The 27649-nt window shown below is 42.0% G+C and overlaps 1 protein-coding gene across 6 annotated transcripts in view; it reads right to left on the reverse strand.

Moving 5' to 3' along the window:
- The window catches only part of LOC131130787 (unconventional myosin-IXa-like), an 87894-nt gene that overhangs the window by 42362 nt on the left and 17883 nt on the right, over positions 1-27649 (reverse strand). For all 6 annotated transcript variants that reach the window (XM_058074773.1, XM_058074772.1, XM_058074774.1 and 3 more), the window contains exon 2: positions 20575-21546. In XM_058074773.1, the coding sequence (XP_057930756.1) occupies positions 20575-21477 (903 nt within the window). In that variant the 5' untranslated portion in view covers positions 21478-21546. The remainder of the gene's footprint in view (positions 1-20574; positions 21547-27649) is intronic.

Here is a 27649-nt window from a genome sequence, read left to right on the forward strand (position 1 = left end):
GGAATGCAATTTTACGGCTTCTTGGACAACTTCTTCACAAAGTTGAGAAGATCTTCTTCTTGTCGCCACAGCAAATCAATCTCCATCCAACCGTGTCTTCTGCATCTGTGTCTCTCACAACTACCTTCATGTCCTCCTTCACTACATCCATAAACCTCCTCTTTGGTCTTCCTCTACGCCTACCTGGCAGCATCCTTCTACCAATATATTCACTATCTCTCCTCTGGACATGTCCCAACCATCTCAGTCTGGCCTCCCTGACTTTATCTCCAAGGCCTCTATCATGTAATGTCCCTCTGATGTACTCCTTCCTGATCCTATCCATCCTGGTCACTCCCAATGAGAACCTCAGCATCTTCATCTCTGCTACCTCCAGAAGCCTCTGCTTCCTGTCTTTTCCTCAGTGGTACTGTCTCAAACAACATGGCTGGTCTCATTACAAAGTCGAGTCTGGAAGATCTTGGCGATTAATAAAGTAGTGATCTTTCTATCTGGAAGCGAGAAGATTGACGCACAACAAAGAGTGTTAAGAAAGGAAGATGAGAAGAAGAATATCAACATGAAGTTCTGTCACATTCAAAGCAGCAAGACTATGTGACAGTGTCTACTACTATACTACTACTATACTTAAAGCTTTTTTGGTGGCCACTGTTTCACACTGCAACAGATTATTTCTATTTGATGGACCAGCATCTGGCAGCGGATGGTGTCCCTTCTGTGTGTGTGTGTGTGTGTGTGCTTTCTATGAACATGAGATTAATGAGCAGGCCCACAAAATCTGGGTGATTTAGTGGTGAACGCTACTTTGTGGTCAGCGCCTGCTGTGACCACAGCATAGGAAAACACACATGGATTACCATGTGTGTACGTGTGTGTGTTTGTGTGTGTACTTGAGGTGAGAGAAATAAAACAATGTGTGTGTGTGTGTGTACTTGAGGTGAGAGAAGGAAAAAAACATTCTTTTGTTAAGTGGTTTGGAAAATGTTTACAATATTGTGATATTGTAGTATGCATGCCAGACCAGTAGTTGCCAATGTTACTTCTATGTCCAGTGTGAGTTTCTCAACCCGTTCCATAGTTTGATTCCACATACTGAAATGCTATGGCTTTTTAACGTTGACCTCGCAGTTTCAAATTTAGTACATCCCTAAGATCATATTTCTCCTCTCTTGTAGAGAAGTATTGGATGACATTTTTAGGTAATTGGTTATTGTTAGCTTTATGCATTATTTTAGCTGTTTGAAAATGAACTATATCAGCAAGTTTCAATATTTGTGATTTTAGAAATAAAGAATTTGTATGTTCGCGGCTTTATGGATTATCCTCACTGATCTTTTCTGCAGTACATTTCGCGAGTGAAGAATGCTTTTATAGTTATTAGCCCAAATCTCCACACAATAAGTAAGATATGGTAGAACCAGAGAACAATAAAGAGTGTGGAGTGATTTTTCATCGATATAAATGTTCTGAAGTTTATTCCCAAAGGCGTAAATTGTCACTACAGATGTTTACTCTTGAAAGCTCAGGAAAAGACGTTTTCATGCACATGCACTACCCTGGGTGCAGAATGTCAAACAAGCAACATTTAATAAGTTTGTCTATGAAAATTACACAGGCTACAATATTAGCATAAGGATAATCAGTGTTGGTGAAGCTATTTTTATGCCACCTTTGCAAGTAAACAGGATTTGGTGTACAGCACTCTTATTTTGAAGGCAAAAGCATGTTGTATGGGTTGACCATGAATCTGCTTGCAGTCGTGGCTCCGGTCCAAACCACATCATCCCTCGGCTCAAACCCTCGGTTACATTGGCAGATGTAATTTATTGTTTGATGTCTGATTCTACCAGTTTAGAGGAAATCGAATGCTCGATGCCCAACCAGTTGCACATAATCTAATGTTTTATATTTGTATTATCGATTCATTATTGTTTACTTCCCTGCTATCACTGCTATCACACATGGAAAATTAAAGTGTAAAGACAGTGGGGATAGCTTAAGTCGGTCCAAATGTGAATTGAACCAAAGTGGTTCCGAAGCATTTTTTGTGCTCGTTTTGTGCAAGTAAAATGGATGTTTGTGCTGCTTTCGTTTTTGAGTTATTAACGATTTAAGTCCCCCCCCACACACACACTCGGATTTTTATATAAATCGCTGCATTGCATGCTGGCTTATTTGCATACTAGGAGTGTTTACTGAGGGGCTCTTCTTCTATCTTTGACTGGCTCTAAATACCAGGCAAATGCCACTACCCCCTATAGCCCATCCCCTGAATCACAGCTCAAAACCATAAACAATACTCCAGTCTCTACAAAAAAACTAAAGAATTCAAATAAAAATATGCAGAAGAAACCCATAGCAACTACCGCTTGCGTTGATGTCAGTGATCCAGTCCCTGGGGCGTCAACACAAACGGCTTCTGTATTTGTGTGGCTTTAAATGTTTTGCATAGCCCAGACCTGGGCAAATTAAGGCCCGCGGGCCACATCCGGCCCTTTGTACGTCCCTGTCCGGCCCGCGTGAGGCCAATCATAAACACCATAAATTAAACTTTTTTTTTAACTTTTATTTTGAAATTTTATTTTGAAAAGCGTTACGTCGCTACGTATGCACGTCGTAGACGTAGCACCTTCACTCGCGTATACACGTGTGTGAGTGAAGGTGATGCTGTTCGCGAGGTTATCCCCAAGATGTCGGCACACCCCAAGAAAAGAAAAGTTGATAACGAATGCCGTATTTTCAACAAAACATGGACTTCCAAATATTTCTTTACAGAAAGTAAAGGCAAAGCAGTGTGCTTAGTCTGTGGTACACAGGTTGCTGTGTTTAAAGAATATAATTTGAATCGCCACTACACCACCAAGCATGAAGATAAATACAGAAATCTGTCTGGTGAAGAGCGTGCAAGGGAGTCTGATGCATTGCTTGCAAAACTACAAACCCAACAAGGATTTTTCACTAAACTTCACACTCCCAGAGATGCAGCCGTCAGGACAAGTTATGTCATTTCTCACAAAATCGGCAGAAAAAGTAAGGCGTTTTCCGACGGAGAGTTTATTAAGGAGTGTTTATTGGACTCTGCTGCGCTGATGTGCCCAGAGAAAAAAGGCGCATTTGAGAACGTTTCACTCTCCCGACGCACTGTAACGAGGCGGATTGAGGACATCGCGGGGAACTTAGAGCTATTCAAAATATTTAATTTAAGTATTTTACAATGAAAGAAAGTTGGTGGCCCTCTGACACAATTCAGGCTTCTCATGCGGCCCCTGATAAAAATTAATTGCCCACCCCTGGCATAGCCCATGGTGCCATATGGAGGCGATAATAGCTCATTTGTGCTAAACGGGTCAAGTCAGAGATGCAACACGTAGCTGCACATACTGCACGTCTGATTCCATGTCCAAGCAAATGTGTTGCCCCTGCGGGCTGTGCACGTCAGCCTAAAATAACACCATGCTAATGCATGCCTCACACCCCCAGGTTCTTCCACGCCGTCATAATACATTAGCAGGTCCTCTCCCGCTACTTAAAAAAATGAAGCCTGATCTCTTCCCTCCGCCGCTGAGGAAACAAGCCATGTAGCTATTTCCGAACACGATTGAGCTTGTTAAGCGGAAAGCGGAGGAGAGGAGCAAAATGGGAGCTAGTCTGTTAATTAGCATGTCAGGATCTTCCTGTTAGCAGGGGTAAAATCAGCACAAATGCCAAAACATTCATGCTTGTTTCCTCTGCAGTATAGCAGCAGTATTTTGCCACCAGCTATCATAAACCTTAAGATGACCTACATTTGGAAACACAGGTGGAAGACTGCCAAGTAGGCCACTGTTAGTTTAGCTTTGTTAGCGCTGTGTCATGGAGCGCTAAAACAATTTTTTAAAATAAAACAATAAAAGCAAAGCGGGGGGTAAAAACAGCTCCTTGGTACTTGTGTACATTACAAAAACAACCAACACAGAGTAAGTGACCCACATATTGAAAACAAGGCCTTCTACGAGCTTTGTAACAAATAGAACTGCAATGCTTTTTACTGTACCTCTCCCCCCACAAATCAGCTAAACAACAAAAATTAAAGAATTAAGATCGGTAACAGATTGCGTTTGCACTTTCCAAAGTGTGTAAAAATAAGAACATATTAGTAGTTTAACAAGAATAAAAACTAAACATTAGGGGGATAAAGCCATAATATTAAAGAAAATAGCATAGAGTTGAAAGGCTAAAGACTAAAACATGTAAAAAAGTAAATGTAAAATAAAGTCAAATTATGACAAAAATGTATGAGAGGAAAGTTTCAATATTTGTTACAAAAATCAAAAAGTTAAAACATGCAAAAAGGTGTTACGTAAAATAAAAAGGTTTTATAGTCAGTATAGTTATTCCAGACCCCATTCACTGTGCAATATCTGATCAACCTACATGTGCAATATTAAGGGCTCTAAATGCAATATACTAAGTCATATATCTCATCTCGTTTCATATTATCAACATAATGTATTGTATATAACTTTGGGAAAAACTGTTGATTTTGTTAATACTTGGGTTGTTTATATTGTTTATTTTTCTATATTGTGTATTTTGTACTGCTAAACTGATTCTGTACTCTTGCTGCTGTGCAATGCAAATTTCCCCACTGAGGGACAAATAAAGGCATATCTTATCTTATCTTATCTTAAATAAAACACATTGTCATCAATAGCACTAAAATAAAAAAAAATCTGCAAATTTATGTGGTTTGGTATAGAAAAATGTAAGAGGCTTTTCATCATTTTTCAGTATGTGGCTCCCGGTGGAAAAAGTTTGGACACCCCTGCTTTGGAATGTAGATTTGAACAACACAACAAAGAAATAATGTCATAAAGTACTTGGATGTGGCCTGAATGTAACCATTTCATAAAATGTGCACTTCCTTCATGTTTATGAAAGACCACTCCTTTATTTTCCCCATGAAAAGTGAGTGTGCCATTGACCTCATTTACTGGCTGAACACCGAGTACAGCTAGCATATCTTTTTCCATGCACTCTGTCTACCGTTTACGAGCTGCAGGCCACAATACACGATCAAAAACACATTGCCCCAATCAATGACAATTAAACACTTCCAGCTTTGTGGGAATCACTTTGGGAAAGGTCCTTTTCTCTTCCCAGGGCACATAGCTAGGTCTTCAAAAAGAAAACTACATGTTATTTCCTCCCCCCATCATACACCATGCCATTGTGAGACAAGAACCCACATCTTTCCATTTTTGTGTGAGTTCTACATAGCTATATCGTGCTAGCAGTTTTTCCACTAACAATGTACTGTACGTGATGCAGAATCACTTAGAAATTGCCTATAAAGCCTTCAAAAAAACATCCAATAACTGCATTACCGCGGTTCAATTCCCTGCTCAGGCATCTCTGTGTAGAGTTTACATGTTCTCCCCATACATGGGGAAAACCCATGCACAGGTTTTCTTCGGTTTCCTCCCACATTCCAAAAACATGCTAGGTTAATTGGTGACTCCAAATTGTCCATAGGTATGAATGTGAGTGTGAATGGTTGTTTGTCTGTATGTGCCCTGTGATTGGCTGGCCACCAGTCCAGGGTGTACCTCGCCTCTCGCCCGAAGACAGCTGGGATAGGCTCCAGCATGCCCGCGAGCCTAGTGAGGATAAGTGGTATAGAAAATGGATGCATGGGTGCAAATGTTGCATTGAGCCAAAGTTAAGCAAAACTTTTGAGCCACTTCTTCTTTGTAGGTGCTCACTGGCTTATTTGTTGGTGTTTGTTATTTCTTCCAGTCGGGCATCGAAACTAGGAATGGAAATTTTAAAGTTCTATTGATCTCTATTGGAGAATTGAAATGTTAGTCCCGGTTCCCATCGATGCTCGATGCCAAACCCTACTGTTTACATTGTTCAGAACAGTAAATTAGTAGCATAACAACATCTAATTTCGTAGAAATACAGCGCGCCAATGGGGTGTGGCCACAGCACTTTCCAATTTTTGTGAGCGGCGCAGTCCAGCGTAGCTTGGCGCACCCACGCCCTCTTCCCTCCCACCGGTGCAAGCGGCAAAGCCAACAACACAACAACACATGAACTACATATTAATCAAGCTATAGCAATGTTCGTATTGTAGGGGCTAACACAGAGGAACTACTTTTCTGGCATAGTGACACAGCGCATCTGGCCTCTACCAAGAGATAAGGCTAGCCACTGGAGCTGCTGCTGCATTGCCTTTGAGTTTATACAACAAACCCTGCATGTGTATCATAGAAGATTGTGGTAAAAAAAAACCGAGAGGTTGAGATTCTACACGCTAACAACTAGGTAGACTCAGCTAGATCCTCGTTAGCTCTGAGCATATTTTTTACCTGAATGGAACACATGTCTTGTGATGAAGGATACAACCATCCCATCAGTCGACATCCCAGTGAGAGCGGACATTGTAAGTGACTGTTTGTATGTTATTATTTTTTCCATTAAACTTTTAGCGCTAGTGCTACATAATACCGTTACAAGAACGGCTTTGTGTTGCACCATAGCTAGATCTGCCGAGCACCCAGCAACACTATTCTCTGCCTGGGGGGAGTAAAAGCAAAAGTAGTTGGCAGCGGTCCGCCATGATTAGCAAACACTGCCTCTATGCCGTCTGTAGCCGTTGACAGACGTCGACAAAATAGAAGCTGCTATGGGCTCTGTGAAATCAATGTGCCCAGGAAATAAGCTCTGGTAATGCTTAATGCTGTAAATAAATGACATGTTATAACAGGGGTCTCAAACACGCGGCCCGTGGGCCAAATATGGCCCGCAGGACACTAGTTTGAGCCCCCGCCTTGATATGAAAGTTTAATGTTTGATATGGATGCTGTATGGTATCATGTACCCAGAAAAAATTATTACGTTTGATTAATGTTCATGTTAAAGGTTAAATAACTGTTAATAATTATCCTCCCTATCCGTGTGGAAGTGGCTTTTTAAGTTTTTGGCTATTTAAGTTTAAAGGAAATAACTTGAAGGCTACCGTTTAGGTCGCTAGCTCTCTAGTTTGCGGACAGTTACGTGTAAAAAACACAATAGTCTGGCCCCTCGTCAATTTTGTTAAACTAATGCGGCCCGCGAGTCAAAAAGTTTGCCCACCCCTCGCCTAACGGATAAGACATCATCAACAGTTAAACGGCAGTAAGATGTTTAGCATCATTTTCAGCCTACTTCTTCTGTATATCCACTCGCTGACATACATCTCTCACACACACACACACACACAGCCTCTCTCTCGCTCTCTCTCTCTCCATAAATGGTTGCTGTCACCATGTTGGAGCACATCTGGATCTCATTGGTCTCTGGAAGGACTCAACTCAACTCGCAATAAAAGTCTTCTCCACTGAAAACGTCAACTTCTGTACGACTCAGGGCGAGGGGGCGGTGCCGGAAGAGGGGGGTGGAGTGTGAAGCGAGAGAGAGAAACGGCAGCACGGGGGACATTGCCGATGAGGGATGTGAAGGTATATAAAGGTGTACGCAGCATACTGACAGCAAATGTAAGACATCACGCGAGGCGATGTGGGAAAATCCCACGGCCGAGTGCGATAAAGTGCTAATCCCTTGACAGCTCAACTCTTACATGACGCCGTGTACAAGTGTACACACTGCAGGGACAGATGATCCATTTAGGGATTTGCCTGACTGTGTGTGGGTGTTGGGCAGGGAATGTAATGCTGCATGTGTTGCACAAAATATTGGGACACATTCCACCTTCAGGCATAGTAAAAAGTGAAGAAGCTGGGGCGTCTTTAAAGTTAGAACAGCTTTTACTATTCTGGGAAGACTCTGCGAGGTCAGAGGCAATTAATGTTGGACCTGACCACTAATCACTGTTCGACTTCTTCCACACAAAAGTCATCCCAATAGGTATGTCTCCAAAGATTTAGATTTTTACATACAGTGGAACTTGCTTCCTACAGACAGTGCCACTGAGGAAAAGACAGGTATCAGAACTGAAGGTAGCAGGGATGAGGATGCTGAGATTCTCATTGGGAGTGACCAGGATGGATAGGATCAGGAAGGAGTACATCAGAGGGACACTGTCTCCTGTGGCGGATGGATGGTTCCAGGTAGTGCCTTGGCCCCCTTATCGTTTTAAAGACTTGTATCTTTAGTGTGTTAGGACTGAAAGGTTATCCCATTTTCTTTTATATACATACTGGGGACGTGTAGAGTAACTCTCCACATGTATGTAAACAGGTTCCAAAATATTACACAGCATGGGGTACTTGAAAGGAAATGAAAGGTATACAAAACTGTGGTGAGACCAGCCATGTTGTTTGGTCTAGAGACAGTGCCACTGAGAAAAAGACAGGAAGCAGAACTGGAGGTACCACAGATGAGGATGCTGAGGTTCTCATTGGGAGTGACCAGGATGGATAGGATCAGGAACGAGTACATCAGAGGGTCATTACATGTTAGAGGCCTTGGAGATAAAGTCTTAGAGGCCAGACTGAGATGGTTGGGACATGTCCAGAGGAGAGATAGTGAATATATTGGTAGAAGGATGCTGCCAGGTAGGAGGCGTAGAGGAAGACCAAAGAGGAGGTTTATAGTGAAGGAGGACATGATGAGGGTAGTTGGTGTAAGAGAGACAGATGTAGAAGACAGGTTGGATGGAGGAGATTGATTTGCTGTGGGGACCCCTGAAGGGGAAAGCCCAAAGAGAAAGAAGAAGATATACAGTGGAACAGAGCTTATCTTCACACCCTTTGGATTGGCTGACCGATGTCGACATACTGTAAGCGACTCTATCACACAGTCATGAAAGACGCATGTTCTCCAAAATACAGCTCAAGAATTGCTCATGTAAATGGGGTGGGCATGCTGACATTTTGGCCAACGAGTCCACTTTCCAATTTGACCATCTGTGTCCAAAATACATAGCTTAGTGTGGTTTGCTTGGAGAATCAGCATAGGTTCATAACTCAGCGAACGCTGGTCGGGAGCCAAAAATAGAAGGACTTGTAGAATTATGGTTCCATGGTTGCATGAACATAATACTATCTCACCATAGGGTAAAATGAAGGTGAATCACTGTGGCTTGGCAATATAAGTCGTTTCATATCACAGCAACATTGAAACAGGTGCGGCATACATCCACTATTTCCTCCTTTGTGGCCCCTGGGGACATTTCCGCAAGATGATGTCTTCTTGACATTTTTACGATGCCCTGTCTCGCCATTGTTTTATCTCACTTTCCTCTTTGGACCAAAAAATAACAACAATGATCTATTTTTACATGTGGATGACTTCACTCGTTGCAGCAGAGACATACAGTGCAGCCATGCCAAATACTGGAAGTATGCCATCCATCTCCTGATGCGGGACACACACACATGCACCCACACGCACACACACACACTTAAAATTCACAGTGCAACGAGTAGGGTTCACCCAGGACAAATGCTCTTAAGACCAGTTGAAAAAGAGCTAGAATTGACCTTTTGCACATTTGGATATTAATGATGTTTTAAGAAGAGCTACAATATACATAAGCAGGAAGGGAATCATTTATTGAAAACAACAATTAAACCGAAATAGGATACTGGCATGACGTTGGAAGCTATCTGGACTGTCAAGGTTAGATTTTTCTCATCAGAGAATAAAACTTTTTCCCACCTTTCAATGTCCCATGTTTGATGCTTCCCTGGCAAAGTCTTAATGGGTAGTTTTGTGGCGTTGAATGACACAAGGTCTTTGAATTCGTTTTTGAAACCCTTTTCTCGCGATGCCGTCCAATGGTTATTGCACTGCAGTCGACACCAGTAGGGGCATTCATTTGGGTCGAGGACCGCTCCGTATCTTGACGGACAGCCAATCGGATCCTACAGCTCGGCTCAGGTGTCATTTTTTTGGGTCTACTACTTGACTTTGTTGTTCCGAAATGCTCAAGATCTTTCCAAAAATGTAGAATGGCTGTCTTAATGAGTCGAACCCAAGCAGCAATGACACGCTGCAAGAGGCTTTTCTTATGCAGCTCGACGATCTGACCATGTTCAAGAGGAGAAAGCTTCTTAGCTTTAGCCATCAGGAGGGCATAACCGTGTGAATGCCTGACAGAAATTTTTAATTTTTAGCAGATTTTGGCTTTCATAGCCCGTGGTCCAACCAATTTCATGTGTTTTTTTTTTAATTACAAGTTCCAAATGTTTTTTGACTCACTCCCCCTTCTTGCTTCTGCATATTGTAGCTCTACTTAAAAACTCATGAAGGTACAAATGTGCCAAATACATAATCTAGCATTTTTTAACTGGTCTGAAGATTTTGATCAGGTCTGTATGCTCCATGACAGAAATTGGCATAGCTTTGATCGGCCTTTACAAGGAAGTGACCATAAAAGGAACTCTGAGGGAACAAACACGTTTGTTTACAAGGTAACCTAAAAGACTTTCAGGCTTTTATTGTGGAGGAAGTGTTCCTGCGGCGCGGCGTCACTTCTCATAGCAGTTCTGTATCCATCTCACTAACCCCCACAAAAGTGGGCCAGCGGGTTTGTGAAAATGACTCTCTCTCTCTCTCTCTCTCTCTCTCTCTCTCTCCATTAAGGATTATGTCCTTACGTCGTTTTTGCACCCTCCCCCTTCTCGCTTCCCCAAAGGCTGAGGTGATGTAGTGGGGAGGGTGAAGAAGAACGCTTTCATCTGCTCAGTGAGGCTGTGTAGCATCACCACCAGCACAAGCATCACACCAGGACCACACGTGGATCACTTTCATGCCTCCATCAATGAGTCTAGTGCTTGCTATCTTTACTGCTTGCATAGCATTTCACAAAATTGCTAAATGTATTACATTAATTCAGATTATATTCAGTAGGGCTGCACAGAAAAAACAATTGGAGGAAACAAAAATTGCAATCGCCATTCACACCAAAAGGCAAAAAAATATAAATACATTATATTAGGTGATATATAAAAGTAAAATATTGATGAATTACAAACTCAACTCATGCACAATTACAAACTCACTCAAGGACTCATGCACCATTGACATTAACGTGACAACCAACTTTTCCACTGACCCCGTACCTCAGTGACCCTCCACACAGGATTAATAATTCTTGCATGAATTAATTAGCTTCTCTTTTGACTTATGTATCTATTACATGTGTGATGTAATATTTTTTGTAATGTATTTTTTTTAAATGTGGATTATTTTCAGTCTCTTTATTTCTATTTTGAAAAGTCTCCCATCAACTGCCCTTCTGAGGAAGTTATGATAATCAATAATAATCATGATCATGGGCGGCACGGCAGTCGACTGGTTAGCGCGCAGACCTCACAGCTAGGAGACCAGGGTTCAATTCCACCCTCGGCCATCTCTGTGTGGAGTTTGCATGTTCTCCCCGTGCATGCGTGGGTTTTCTCCAGGTACTACGGTTTCCTCCCACATTCCAAAAACATGCTAGGTTAATTGGCGACTCCAAATTGTCCATAGGTATGAATGTGAGTGTGAATGGTTGTTTGTCTATATGTGCCCTATGATTGGCTGGCGACCAGTCCAGGGTGTACCCCGCCTATCGCCCGAAGACAGCTTGTGAGGAAAAAGCGGTAGAAAATGAATGAATGAATGAACAAAACATTTGTCACAAACTCATGTACCATCATTTAATAACGTCAACTATACACAATCATCTTATAACGTCACTGTGTTGTCAAGAGGGACGAAACAAAAAAATTAATTAAAATTTGGGATTTGATTTGTAGTTCTGTGGACAGGGCAACAAAACTGCAAACTGTTCTCAGTTCCCTGAAAATGGAAAGCAGGAATGCTCCCGAGTAGGACAGAATGCAAGGAAGATAATCCAGCAAACAGATGTTTGGGAGATCATGGAAGAATGCTGGCTGCCAGAGGACATGGATTACCGTCATGGACGCGCTAACAGGAAGTCGTTGGGTTGTCATCATCGCAGCTATTCAACACATAGGGCCATCAAATAAAGGGTGCTGTATTCTTAACTCGAAAGAACCAATCTTTTTGGACTAGACATTAGCCAAAAGGGTTATATGATGAAAATCCAGGGTTTCCACTGCCATTATATTAAGGTGGGTGCGCCCTGCCCTGTATGGACTATATAAAAGGATACCTTTTATATAGTCCATACATTGTTCTTCTACTGTATTAAAACAAACAAAATTGACTTTTCTTATGTGAAGATGTAACTGTATGGAAACAATTACATTACCATTTGCTACAATTTTCAAATTGACTCGCTACTCACCAAATTGACTCTACAGACCTACCACAACTTCTATATTAAATGACTCAAGTACCCCATCTTCTTCTTCTTTCTTTCTTTTTGGGCTTTCCCCTTCAGGGGTCCCCACAGCAAATCAACCTCCTCCATCCAACCCTGTCGTCTACATCTGTCTCTCTCACACCAACTACCCTCGTGTCCTCCTTCACTACATCCATAAACCTCCTCTTTGGTCTTCCTCCACGCCTCCTACCTGGCAGCATCCTTCTACCAATATATTCACTATCTCTCCTCTGGACATGTCCCAACCATCTCAGTCTGGCCTCTCTGACTTTATCTCCAAGGCCTCTAACATGTAATGTCCCTCTGATGTACTCGTTCCTGATCCTATCCATCCTGGTCACTCCCAATGAGAACCTAAGCATCCTCATCTGTGCTACCTCCAGTTCTGCTTTCTGTCTTTTTCTCAGTGGCACTGTCTCTAGACCAAACAACATGGCTGGTCTCACCACAGTTTTGTATACCTTTCATTTCCTTTCAAGTACCCCATGCTGTGTAATATTTTGGAACCTGTTTACATACATGTGGAGAGTTACTCTACACGTCCCCAGTATGTATATAAAAGAAAATGGGATAACCTTTCAGTCCTAACACACTAAAGATACAAGTCTTTAAAACGGCAAGGGGGCCAAGGCACTACCTGGAACCATCCATCAGCCACAGGAGACAGGTCGCATCCCTCAGGGCCTGCTTTAGTGTGCTGAGGACATCTGGATGGGAACCATCTGGTGGAGGGGGAGAAGGGGGGCAGCAAACGAAGGCTGTAATCTGGACCCGTCTAAACTCTGGAGCGAAGCCACACAATTAAGATGACTTGCCGTACCTGCTCCTCCTTAAGTTACCTCATTGTGCTTTAGCAAAGGAACAGGCCTAAAACAATAGCACATATCATCACATATCATATCATCCATATCATTCAGCTCAAAGCCAGGATAGCATGTTTGCTTTGGGTCAACGGTGGCTGTTTTTGCGCCATAACATTTTCACTTTAAAAAGATCTTTTTATTATTACGTTCATAAACTGACCTCAGGTTTTTAGTTAGCAGACGACTTCCTGCTTTATGATTTAAATGGAATTTAAATCATAAACACTTTGGACTCCTGTCACATTTCTCAGGACTAAAGTTTCAAACATACTCAGGAAAAATTGGGACTAACCTCATGGTTTAGTTTGTTAGTAGCTTGTTTTCACCCCTTTGCCTTGTTTTAAGGGGAAGGAGTAGCGGTCAGACAAAGGGGAACGGCTAAGGGGTACAACTGGGATTTGCCCTTAGACTACTCCAACAAAAGAATCCATTTTATATTCCACTTATCCTCACTAGGATCGCCTGGGGGTATGCTGGAGCCTATTCCAGCTGACTCTGGGCGAGAGGTGGGGTACACCCTGGACTGGTCACCAGCCAATCACCAATGATGTCTTCAAGAAGTAAAAGTCCATGTTGTCTTACTGAACGTCCTTACAGAAGTATAAAACATATTAACATAGGGCCCTATGATTTCTGTGTTCAGTGAATTGGCCGATAAAATGGAATTTACTGTTTAACACGGAATCTCGCAGAAATTGACATAATGTGAGGAGGAGGAAGGGAATGTGGGGGGGAATTTCCCCAGCGGATGGCTCAATCTTGACAGATACAAATACCAAACAGCCCTGTCCCGACTGACACAGGTTGAAATGGCAATAAACATCGCAGAGAGTTGGCGCAATCTCCTCTTACAGAGCGTGAAAGGAAGCTAGCTGGGGTTAGCATTGTCTCATTTTCTACCGCTTTTCCTCACAAGGGTCGCAGGGGTTGCTGGAGCCTATCCCAGCTGTCTTCAGGCAAGAGGTGGTGTACAGCCTGGACTGGTCGGCAGCCAATCACAGGGCACATATAGACAAACAACCATTCACACTCACATTCATACCTATGGACAATTTGGAGTCGCCAATTAACCTAGCATGTTTTTGGAATGTGGGAGGAAACCGGAGTACCCGGAGAAAACCCACGCATGCACGGGGAGAACATGCAAACTGCCGAGAGTGGAATCAAACTCGGGTCTCCTAGCTGTGTGGCCTACGTGCTAACCACTCGTCCTCCATGTGGACGGATAACTTTCTCATGCAGCCCATAAAATTATATAATTAATCTTAAAATTTTAATTTGAAATATTAAAACAGAAAAAACTATTTAAAAAAAAATAGAATTTGGGGGGAGGAGTTTCATAGGCCCTATTAACGTATCCTATTCTCTGTCCATTTGAGGGTGTTTAACACTACAACTAGAACTAAAACTGTGACCCTCTGGGCGATTCTTATCTTCCTTTCAAAATCCTGAAACTACAAGATATTGAGTTGAGATTGAGCACCACCAAAACTATTTTGTATCATTTCAGTTGATTTTCAGGGTCAGTGGGTTTTTCGGTTAAAGTAACAAACCCAAAATGGAAATGTAAGACGTATGAGTCTGAATGTCTATGTGGTTGATCAGCTGACTGCAGTGCAAAGACCAGATGAGCACAAATAGCCACAAAAGCCAAGTCCTTCCCATCAGGCTTCCCAGCTGTCTTCCCGACAGCGCCATCATCAACATATCTCCACTGTCTCTGTGATCTCAGATTACCCACCAACGCAGTTATTGTCCATCTGTACTCCATTACCAAAGACTTTTATTTGACAAGAAATCAAAGAAGCGCTGCACATTGTTAGGTGATATCACCATGCAACGTGATAATGCTCGGCCCCTTGACTTCTGTTAAGGATTCCCATCAATTAGAACAAGGCTCAGCAAACTGTTGAGATTGACAGCAAAGGTTCACGCTGCACAATGTACGCGAGTTGACTGCAAACATTAAAACATTGTTTAAAAAAATGCAAATGAGCTCAAAATACCTACTTTCAATTGTACTTTTGACCGTATCAAACGGTAAAAATAAGTGACACTACCGTCAAACAACTGCAACAAGTCAGGACTTAAGCAGAAATACCAGTTACAGCGCAATGGCAGAACGCATGCTGACTGACATCCTGAAATCCATCCATCCATTTTCTAGACCGCTTGTCATCACTATGGTTGTGGGGGTATGCTCAAGACCGTAGCAGCTGTTTTTGGGGGGCGACAGGCGGGGCACACTGGTTGCCAACCAGTCGCAGGGCACATATAGACAAACAACCATTGGTCATGAAATCATGGAAGACAATCAATTCCTGGTCTGACACTTTTTTAGGGTTCAAAAAGTGTACACAAACATACTATTTACTTTTACTGTATATGACATGTTCTCCTGACCTTCAGAGATGTTTAAGGATCTTAGATATTATGTACAGTATATTTAGAGGTGAAATGGAAATTCCATAGTCATTGTTTATTGTGGTTAATTGGTTCCAAACCAGACTGCGATAGCTGAATTCTATGAAGTAGGATTCAACTTCAATTTCAAACACTGTATTATACATGATATGTAATGATATGCAACTATAATATATTCAATATTAATACTTGGAATATTTTTGTAGTTTGAGCATTTTTTTACTATTATTAGAGGAAGAAGGACAAAGTATGAAGGCAAAAAATACCACTTCCACACGAAAAGGGAGGAGAACTCATGTCGGACATGCAGTGTCATGGTAATGTATGTCATGTCAGATCAATGTGTTGTGTCATTATTAATATAGCGAGAAGAATACTACACATAACTTGTTTTTCAATATTTATATTATTATAATTATATATTATTTATATATTATATTTATTTACTAATTATGGGTCATAGTCAAGTGAGGGAGCAATGTTCCAACAGTGATGTACACTGTACACTGTAAACCGTGACGTAGCGTGGAACGACTAAATGCACACAATTTCTGTGACATCGATAATACTGACAAAGTACACGAACTGTAGAAATCCATTAACAATCTTTTGTGTTAATGATTCTAACAAAAAACAGCTGCACAGCAGGAAGCTAGGCTGCAGTTATGAGGCCAAATTACTCGTGCAAAGTTTTATTTGCTATTATTTTTCCTGAACTTAATTAGGGTTGCAACTGGTGATTATATTAATAACAGACTAATCTGTCCTTTTTTTAATCAATTAATCGGATGAAAAAAACAACATGTTTTTAATATCCGCCTCTTTGCAGAAATTCGCCGCAGGCGTCCTGGAGCCTATCCCAGCTGTCTTCGAGCAAGCGGCGTGGCACACAATGGACTGGTGGCCAGCCAATCACAGGGCACATATAGACAAACAACCATTCACACTCACATTCATACCTATGGACAATTTGGAGTCATCAATTAACCTAGCATGTTTTTGGAATGTGGGAGGAAACCGGAGTACCCGGAGAAAACCCACGCATGCACGGGGAGAACATGCAAACTCCACACAGAGATGGCCAAGTGGAGAATCAAAACCAGGTCTTCCTGATCCCCTGACTGTTTGGCCAACATGTTAACCACTTGCCCACTATGAAGCCCAGACATGATTAATCCATTACAAAAATAGTTGTCAATTTATTGTATAATCAATTAATTGTTGAAGCTTTTACATGTTGTTTAATAATGTGGTGATGTTTGAACACAGCATAAATACCTCAACTTTAAATTTTGACTCCCTTGCCTGGTTTTTAGTCAGCAGATTCGGGGAACACTTGCAAGCTAACAAGGAAATGAAGGTATTTGCCAATTGTACATTAAGTAGTTAAAAAAGATAAATCCCTCCTGACCGCCCCAATCTATTTCATTTAATAAAAGATTCAGCTGAAACGAAACCTTCATTGCAGCGTGTATAAAGATGTCTGCTAACTTGGATGCTATTATTACAGGACTGAGCTTTGACTCCTGTTCGTGTGTCCGGTACTTGACCTTGTCTGTTGAACTCGCAGTGAACTTAGAGGGCCAAAGTTTTTTTCCCTGATCCTAAGTCCTTATGGACATTTGTGCAAAAGTAAAATCCCTCAATGCGCCATTAAGACTGAATAGAATCAGGCAGAAAAAAAGCATTAGCAGCTCACACGCAGACTTTGACCCTACAATGACACTGACCTTTGACTGTCTATATCTAATTTGTTCTCAGGGCACGTTATTACGGTAATAGGAGAGGACCGGCGCAAACACCTGATGCCTCAGGATGCCTCATGTCCTGAGGCATCCAGTGGTATGGGCCTTCACTGCCCTCTGCTTGCTTCAAGTCGAGATTTTTCAAGTGTGCACCTGTTTTTTTTACCACTCGCTCAGACAGCTGCTTGATCGGCGAGTGATTACACGGACCGCAGTCTCGCCCTCAAACACAGCACAACAGCCAGCAGCCAGTGGCATCAACTTCCTCTCAGACTCATGTTCCGCTATCTGTTATTATCAACTCTGTCCTCGCCTGCGGCATTCCCACGCTCTGGCAGACGTCCAGTCACCAGTGTCCCATATTGTGAATGTGAAGCAGAGTTTCAAACACGTAGGTTGGTCATATGCAACAAGTATCACGGGAGCCTGATGACCAGGCTAAAGGATTCAATCTGTTCTCTAATCAATCATCGTTGTATTCATTTTACAATTTAAAATTTAATAAGTGTGTGAGGACAATGGAATGGCTGGAAAAGTTTGAGACTCCTGGCTTACAGTGTCAAAAATACAAAGATATTTTAATTTATTGACTTGCATCAGTTGGTCACATTTTAAAAGAGCTAAAGATGCTGTGTCCGATCATAAGCCCCACACTCGTTTCTAGCACATGCACTACATCCAAATACTATTAGCATCAACTTGTACATGCATTCATGAGCACAATACACGCGCGCTTGAAGCCATTCCAAAAGGGAATTTATGTTTTCCAGATGATGAAGCGTACCACAGAGTGACCCAACTGCACAGCTGCATGCCGACTTGACTGCATGACAATCCCTCCCCACACGTCCTGATGGAAAGCCGCATGCTACACAACATGGCCGCCATAGTGGAAAAAGAAAGAGTTCACTGGGTCACGTCTATCCGAATGCAAATGACATAAATATAACTTTAAGCAGTTTATAGGCAATGACGTCGAGAAGTCAACGACTCCACTGCCCCCCCCCCCCCCCCCCCAAAAACATGGAAATCCCAATGAAATTCCCTAATCCATAATCCATCATTGATTCATAATCCAGGGAGGATTAAGCAGCATTCCCTGAGATGTTTCCATCAATGCAGAAATTGGAAACAGTGGAAAAATGGCTTTCTGGGCCATAGGATGTCTATGTGAAAGTCATATGTGCTAAACATAGGTCGCCCATTTGTAATCCGTTTCATGCCTCATCTCGTGAGCTGACATTCCGAGGGCAAAGAAATAACCTGCTGACTTCTCTTCGAATTTCATCAGGCTTTTGACGCTTCCCCGTCTAATTTAGAACATATGAAGTGGAAGTGATCGGGAGGCAGCTGCACCACACTGGAGCGGTGCAGGGAATTCCTGGCTAAATTGAGAAAAATAGAGTGAAGGAAGCAGAGACTTCATTCCCGGTGACATTTTAGGATGTTTTCTAGGACTCTGAAGGAATGCATCGGAAATCACAAACAGAACAATTGAGCTGATGGACATTTTTCCTGAGGTACAGTCCTGTGAAAGGCTAGTTGAAGGCGTTTTCTCAATTTCTAGATCAATTTCTCCCCCGTACATGCTGTCAGTTACAGTAAGTAAAGCATGCCTGTCACCATGACCGTCTACAACAGGGGTCAAACATGCGGCCCGCAGGCCAAATGTGTCCCGCAGGACACTAGTTTGAGGCCCCCGCCTTGATATGAAAGTTTAATGTTAGTGCGGCCCGCGTAAGTTTGATATGGATGCTGTATGGTATCATGTACCCAGAAAAAATTATTATGTTTGATTAATGTTCATGTTAAAGGTTAAATAACTTTTAATAGTTATCCTCGCTATCCGTGCGGAAGTGGTAAGTTTTTTGCTATTTAAGTTTAAAGGAAATAACTTGAAGGCTACCGTTTAGGTCGCTAGCTCTCTAGTTTGCGAGTTAGCATGTGTCTCAAGACCCTGCAGTTGCGCAATATGTTGTAAATAAAAAGAGTATAAATGTGACTATAGTCGTGTTTTGTCATGTCTACAGGGCTCTAATAATGCTTTGTTCATTTTAATCTGAAAAAAATAATTTGTCTACTCACCAACTATATGTGGTTTCTTAAGTTTTTATTATTTGCCGTTTTATTATTATTATTATTATATTTATTTATTACTGATTGATTGATTTTCTTTATTCTTGATTTGTTTATTTATTTGTCATCTTATTTTGTGTAGAAAAATAAAAAGTAAGATATTTGAGTGGAACAGTGGAATGTTTTATCAGAGCTTTCTTGTAGAAAGTACAAGAAAGATAAATTGAGTTTGAGACCTCTGGTCTACAATCTTGTTCAGGAGGCTGGAGTCTATACCAGCTGACTTCAGGCAATAGTCAACTACAGAATAGATACACGGTAGACAAACAAACTTCATGTCACTGAGTGGGGGCCGAACCCATTCTAACTACAAAAAAAAGTCATGCAAGTCCACCACAAATCCATCAGTGAGTCAGTCGATTTCTATACAGTTGAATGCACTTAAGTCATCCCAATTATGTTGTCAACCCGTCTATGTTGAGCAAATCATCAAGTCCCGGTCCACTGTGTATGTTGTTATTATTATTAAAAAGTGCCCACTTAAGTTGACGTTACCATACATGGTCGCCCTCTATGTCAACATCGAAATTGAAAACCAAATGGGGCCTTAATATGAAAACTAACTTAGGTTAATGTCAACATGTGTTGTAGTATTGTTAAATTCATCATCGCCAAGCCACAACAAAACTACTTGATTTAACCTTTATTTAACCAGGTAGAAACTACTGTCTAATTATACAGCATTATAACTTAGAGTGACTTCTTGTTCAGAGCAAAATAAGCTTCAAAATAAATATTTTTCAGAAGGATATGTTATCTTTATTATCTGAATTAGCATCAGTTCTGTTATATAAGAGTATAAAATATTTTAACGTTGGTGGAATGTCAATGGCGTAGGATAACGGTGCACAAATCTCTAAAAAAAAAAAATAGCACTCCACACTGCAATGCAGCTAAAGCGGCTCGCCAACTCTTATTCTTTGTTGGACTGGCTCTAATTAGCAGGCAAATGCCACTGCCCCCTGTAGCCCAATACCTGAATCACAGCTAAGAACTATACACAATATCAGATTCTCACCAAAATGTAATGTATGCTTGCACCAGACCGTCTACAAAGTTTTTTTTACAGAGATGGGATTTGCTTTGTTAGCGTTGCAACACATCCAAAAAAGCAGCTCCTTACCTCCAGCACAGGCCCCGCCCCCAGGATGATTTGCTCCACCCCGCTGGCAAAGCCCTTCTGGCTGAGGGCGGTTAGATGATGAATGAGGAAGTTGGTGCTCTGTGTTTTCCCAGATCCGCTCTCGCCCGAGATAACGATGCACTGGTTCTTGCGGCGCTGTAGCATGGCGTGATAGGCCACGTCGGCCACAGCGTAGATGTGCGGCTCCAGCTTGCCCAGCGCATGGTTGTCATACAGTTTGACGTACTTGGGGTTGTATATGGGAAGGAACTGGAAGGGGTTGACCACGATGAGAATACTCCCGATGTACGTGTAGATCTTCTCTTGGCGGAAACGTGCACGCAGGCTCTCCAAAAGGGCGCGCTCCGTGAGTTCTGGGAGAGCGCATAGATCGGCAGGGGGGTCGCTCCCTGCAGGTTGTGGGAGGAAACCCCGTTCCACCATGCGGCGACGCTCCTCAGTCACCCTCAGCCACATCTGAAGGCTGCCGCCATAGTGGATAGATCCGTCTAGGTTCTTCTCTCGCAGCAGGAAGCGGTAATCGTCGCCGCTTCCCAGGCCACCACGGTTCTCCAAGGCGCTCCTGGGCCACAGCATCATGCGCTGTACGGGGCAGTCACTAGGATTAAGAATCCACTCCTCGCCGCCAAACTCCTTGACCTCGGCGAGCACGTAGCACTTGGTCCGCTCCAGGTGTAACCGCTCAATGAGGCTTTCGATGGCCTCAGCCGCTGTGGTGTTCTTGCGGGCACTGACAGGGCAGTAGATGGTGCCCTCCGCCAGGGAGCCCGGGTAGACGCGCAGGGAGAACTCCTGGTCCTCCAGGCGCCGCCGCATGCTGCCGCTGGCGGCGGCCATGTTGGCGCTGCTGGCGTAACTGCAGCTGCCATCTTGTAAGCTCATGGTGGCACAGCCGGTCCCATCAGTACGCCGCTCTCTGGGCCCACCGGTAGGAACTCAGGACATCCCAACCTGGTAGAGAAGGAAGAGACAAAGCGCTTTGAGGGCCTTGGAGGTGGAAAAGGTAATGGTAATAACAGGTAATGGCGGTGTCATTTGTCACATGACACTCAATAGCCTTTCTGTTGGGATGTACAGCTCAAGCATACAGCTTGATGTATTTTAGATACCGTATATATTGCAGTATATAATACGATATATACAAATATGTATGTTAACAGCTGCCATCTTCTGTTCAAAAATGGCTGTCGTGAGTGAAATAAAGGACTAATTCACTACTTCCTGTCCAGAGCAACCAGGTATCACTCTCACACACACCGGCTCACAAAAACTTGTACACTCACACTCAATCACATACTGGCTGTGTCTCAAATGGAATCAGCCTGTCAGTACACTTCAATATGTATACCATGTACACTATGTACTTAGCTCCTAAGTGCACACAGTGCCGTGCTGGCCCTGTGAGCATCATTACGCACTTACCAAAAATGACGACTGCAATATTTACTCAAATATTCTTCTTCCTTTCACTACTAGCCCCCAATAATTTCAAGTCAGTCCGTTCTCTTCAGCTATGTAGTCATGATGATGACTATTAAGGGTGGTACACTGTGTACTTAGTTATTAGGCCAGCAAAGTGCTGTCCCAAAGCCATTACTGTTATTGTGCAATTACAGGAAATGATGAACGCAATATTTACCCACATCTTCTTCTGTTCCCAAACCTTCACCGCTACAGTGACTATTATTTCATGTTAGTCCCTCCCATTGCATGACCTAGCCACGCAGGACACTTCTGAGAGTGGTAAATGTACGGCAGTGCACACTCATCATTTAGACCGTGCAACATCCTGGTACTGAAGTTCACTGAATTTCACTGTGCTTACACACAAATGAAGTGTAAGTACACACAGTAAGTGTGAAACAGAAAGATAAAACTGATCTGACCTATGACCTCAGCTGTCCGAGTCATGCTGGTTAGAACATCCTTTCAAAGTCAATAGCATTCATCCATTGACTACAACTGAAAGTTTGAGGATGACGTCACAAGGATTTGACTAGTGATCCCAGTCATCCTGTACAGGCCGTGATGGAAAATGTACAGGGTTGTTTTTACTTTGATTTGAAAGCAAATGAAAAAACACATGGATTGTAAAGGTATATAGCTGACTCTCAAAACTAAATAAAAAAAAACAAAACAAAGTTGACATACAATAATTTCTCCTTTCACATTTGGACTTCCTGTTTTTTGAAATTGAATTGAATTGAAAAGAAAGTGGCAAAGAGGAATTCCTCTTTGCCACTTTCTTTTCAATGCACAAAAAAAAAATAAAACAATCATGCCTGCGGAGACAACAAGTAACAAAATCACTCCACTCTCCTGTCTATCAACATCAACAGCAAACTGCCACTCATCAAATCAGTCAGTCAAAAACAAAGCTCAGCATGACCAGTCTAAACTACACTACTAATAATTCTGACAAGACATATATGACTCACACACACTTATTAAAGACATTTTAAACTGCAAAATGTACAGTATATGTACGTATTCTCCACAACCACAGATGCAATCTGAGTTCCGACCTGGTTGTCAGGCTACGGCATCCCAGGGGCTCCCAGGGGACAGATATGCCACTACGATTTTAAAAACTATAGAGAAACTGATCATATCTATTTTTTATCAGTACTGTACAGGCTGAACTTGAAACTGAAACCAGGAAAATGCAACAAAATGGAGAGCTGCGAAGCATACGAGCGTATTTAAAAGTCAAACTGCATATTGAGTAGGAGGATGGGGGTATGCTGGAGCCTATCCCAGCTGCCTTCGGGCAAGAGGCGGGGTACATCCTGGACTGGTTGCCAGCCAATGGCAGGGCAGAGCTCTTTTAAAGTCTGTTCTCTGAACGACAGGAAGTCAGTGCAGGGACCTGAGTACTGGACTCATTTTTCTGGTTCTAGTCAGGACTCGAGCAGCAGCATTCTGAATGGACTGCAGCTGTTTTACAGCTCGTTTAGTGAGCCCAGTGAGAAGTCTATGACAGTAGTCTAGCCTGCTGGAGACAAAGGCATGAATCAGTCTCCTTAAATCTGGTTTAGACACTATTCCCTTGATTTTGGCAATGTTTTTAAGTGGTAAAAAGCTGATGATATTACTGATTTAATGTGGCTGTTAAAGGTCAGATCCGAGTCCATTATTACCCCTGCCCCTAATAACTCGATGATGAGGTTTTCGGTGACTCAAGGTGACTGATAACACTTTGTCATTGTTTCTGTGGGCCAGTTTTGTCTGAGTTTGACTGGAGAGAGTTGTTTTGCATCCACACACCGATCTATTTGATGCAGTGACTAAGTAAATCTGCAAAACCATAACGTAGATCTGAATGTCGCCTGCTTAGTGTCGCCACTGTCACAGTCACTCAGGTCCCAGCCACATTGTTACATACGTTTATGCTGTATTATGATGCTGTACATTTTATGCTTCATTATTGTGATTTTATCAATTAATACCACCTTAGGCTGAATACCACCTTTCTGTGAAAGGACAGACTATTTTTAAAGCTAAAAAGCACAAATAGACAAGTTATCCAATATAACATCATTCTTAAGACTGAAAATAGATCAGAAATGAAAATACTCAGGAAAACAATGCTTTGCTCTAAGGCCCCCTTACAGTCATAGCGTAGGGCATAGAATAAAAAAGCAGTATCGCCCTATCTGGCACGCTCGCTGCAGTATTCCGTGAGGTTGCATCCTTAAAATGCATCTTTTGAGGATACTTCCTGGGAGCGCCCAGCATCCATCCCAGTGTTGCTGAGTGGAAACAGACAGCCACGTGTGTGTCACAAACAAAGAAGTCAACTGTGCCCGACGAGAGCCCAAGTCCACAATAAAACAGAGAGCTACTGAGAACTGCAACAACTCGCACTTCATACCAACCCGAAGAAAAAAAATGGAAGTTGATCACAGAGCATCAACAAGTTGTTCCATAAGGTTAAAGGTCAGCCTTGCAAGTCTGAACATGCACCAGCCTTGCATAGACGCTGCAAAATAAAAGCGCTTTTAACTTTAATGCTGATAATAAAAGTGTTATAAAAGATCAAACACTCAACGTACAGACGACTGTTATGAAAAAAAGGATATTACGGATTATAAATTGATCAGGATAAATCCCTACTTCCAGTAATGGCAGATTGTTGGGGTCCAGGGGAGGGTGAAGGGGGGGTTACATGAGTTAAAAGTCACATCCTAAAATCCACAGAATGACCAGAAAATAAAAACAATAGACAGTTGCCTTTGGAGACTTGACCGTTGACCCCTACCCCAGGCTGATTATGTAAACTAGAATCAAAAAGAGCAGGACAGTTTATCTTTTGAGATTTGGAATTTAAAATATCAACTATGAACTACGTAACATTGAATATTAAGAGTATGTGAATGTCTTTCCTTACTTCCCAGACCACCTTCTCAACGCGCCCAAGGTCAGCTGGGATAGGCTCCAGCATACCCGCGACCATAGTCAGGATAAGTAGAAGATTTACAGCAATTTAGCTTTGCAATGGCAATGGCCTCAATGTTTTCAAGGTTTTTAAAAAACGTAAAAAACATTCTGCAAGATGGATTAAAAAGCTCTTATGGCCGGTGGACCAAAGCCATTCTGTAACACACACTGTGCAAATATACTTGTGCAATCTACTTGTGCACTTGTGTTACAAATATTGTGCAATGACATCACCGTCAAGCTATTGATTTAAGAGCCGCACCCTGCTGCAATCAGCCACCCAGGGAGCATCTGTTTCCATGGTTATTGCTTGATTTAAATCTATTTGAGGCACTGGTCCTTTAAAAGCCATACTCACTTGTGGCTACTGAACATGGATACATACTGTATCATTTATTTACTGATATGATTGTATTATATTTTCCATTTGGTATGTTTTTCTTTTACATATTAACATTGTATAATATTTTTCTGTTGTTAAAGGGGACCTATTATGCCAATTTTTCAGCCCTTTGTATTGAGTTGTGGACTCCCATAGAGCAGCTACACACGTTAACCCACACAGAGAGATTTCCAGAGCTTCCAGAATCTGCACCTATTCCAGTGGACCTTGGATTTTCAAAATGGTGTGTTTTACTTTATTCCACCCACGGCCCGCCTCTGAGCATGCCCATTCCGCAGTGATTGGACTACTGCCGAAACCTGTGTAGGTCGGGAGGGAATTGTTCAGTGTTTACGTATAATAATTTACTTCCACTTACCAACGTCCCTTCTCCTCACGATGACGGCATTCCATTCATCTTATATATATTGTTTACCCTTTATCATTTCTACTGGTATAAGTCCTTTTCTTATCATTGGAAGCATCTATACCGGTATACCGGTACATAAAAAATATCGCCCAACCCTAATGTACAGGAGGAGGAATGACAAGACGGCGACCGGAAGTGTGCAGCTGTGTTGCATATTGTTCGATACACATGCGTAACGAACCATGACCCCTGTATCACACGGTTCGATACAGATACACGTATTATTGCATCACTAGTAAGCACATTTGTTTCTTTTTGTGTTAGCACTGTCCTCAAGGGTGACTCTAGCCACGTTTATTTGAGGATTTATTCGTCTTTCCGAATGGAATCTTTCCGAATGACTTCTGAATGACAAAAAAATGGTATACATGGAAATGAATATTCCAATCTCTGGTGTACATGCACTGCTATAATCAAACTGAATAGTCAATGGGTCATGCGCAGTAAACGTAAACATCAACATCATGTGATACTGGCTTCCCCGACTTTTCTTTCACTCCGTATTTCGGGTTTTTTTCAAAGTTTGGATTATGAAGCATTAAACATTTTGATGGGTTCCAAGTTTCTAATTAGTTAGATAAGGGAACAGCTGCAGGTAAATATTTGGATGACCTCGCTGTTGCCACACGTGAGGTCTACATTTGGACTCCTTGCCGTGACGACACAAACATAAAAATATCTTGGGAAGTGGTGTCAAGCAGGGTGTGGCACACTGGGAAAATGATCGTGGGTCATAATGAGTCATAAAAATCTCAGGGTGTGTTCACACTTGTAGTCTGGTACTCTGGTTTGGGACAACAATGTGGCACTTGCAACTGTCTTTGGCTTCATTTTTTCATTTTGACTTATTTTGCAGCCATGAGCAATAAGATCGATAAGAAAAGCAGAGACTCGTGTTAGTTAGCAAAGAACTACACACTCAACCACCGATGATGTCAAACAGGCGACAGAGCTGGCGGACAATAAGTTCCGGTTCCCGGTTCCATGCTAACAGCAGGGACGGTTTGTGATAAAAACAGTAAAAGCAGTTGGAGTGACGCAGTCTATTAAATCATTTAATTCCAGCCATTTTCCAAAGACAACCCCCACAATATTGTGTTCCATGGCTAAATAAACAGGGAACCTACCAAAAGAAAGATTTGACTCTCATCTTTCATCACTGTTTCTACCTTTTTCCCTTCTTTCGTAATCAGCAGACATAGGTAAGTTTCAGGAAAATATCAGTTCCCAACAAAAAGAGGGAGAAAAACATATTTTCGTAAAAAGAAACATTTGAAGCATAACTTTCACTTTGACACAATTTTTGGCTTTTGTATGTAAACAACTACACACACACAAAAAAAGGATGGTTTTACATTGATATACCTTTTTTTGCATGTGCGCGTGCATATGCTTTAAATTTTTCCTACACTGCGTAACCTTCTGCTTGCTAAACTCCTCCACACTCTTTCCTCCATGCTTTTCCACTTCCTCCTTGCTGTCGAGTGTGTTTTGTGCGCTTATCAAATGCACTTCTGCCACCTGGCTGCTGTAAAAAAGTGACATCTAGTTGTGTGACGTTGCGCCATCACCTCTTTTTGCTTGTCGCAAAAAAAAAATTTAAGAAAAGTATAAATACGTCTTTGGTATGAAATGAGTTAATAACATGACAAAAAAACATGTCAATATTGTATGCTAACCGGAAACCGAAAAATACACTAATACACAATAACAAGCTTTGTATTGAGAAGTTCTGGTAAACAATAGCCGTATTTGCCTGCACAGCCATGGTGTCATAGATTTCCAGGATTGGTGTGTTTTGA

The sequence above is a fragment of the Doryrhamphus excisus genome, chromosome 6 (genome assembly GCF_030265055.1).
Source record: "Doryrhamphus excisus isolate RoL2022-K1 chromosome 6, RoL_Dexc_1.0, whole genome shotgun sequence".
In the NCBI taxonomy this organism is placed as follows: domain Eukaryota; kingdom Metazoa; phylum Chordata; class Actinopteri; order Syngnathiformes; family Syngnathidae; genus Doryrhamphus; species Doryrhamphus excisus.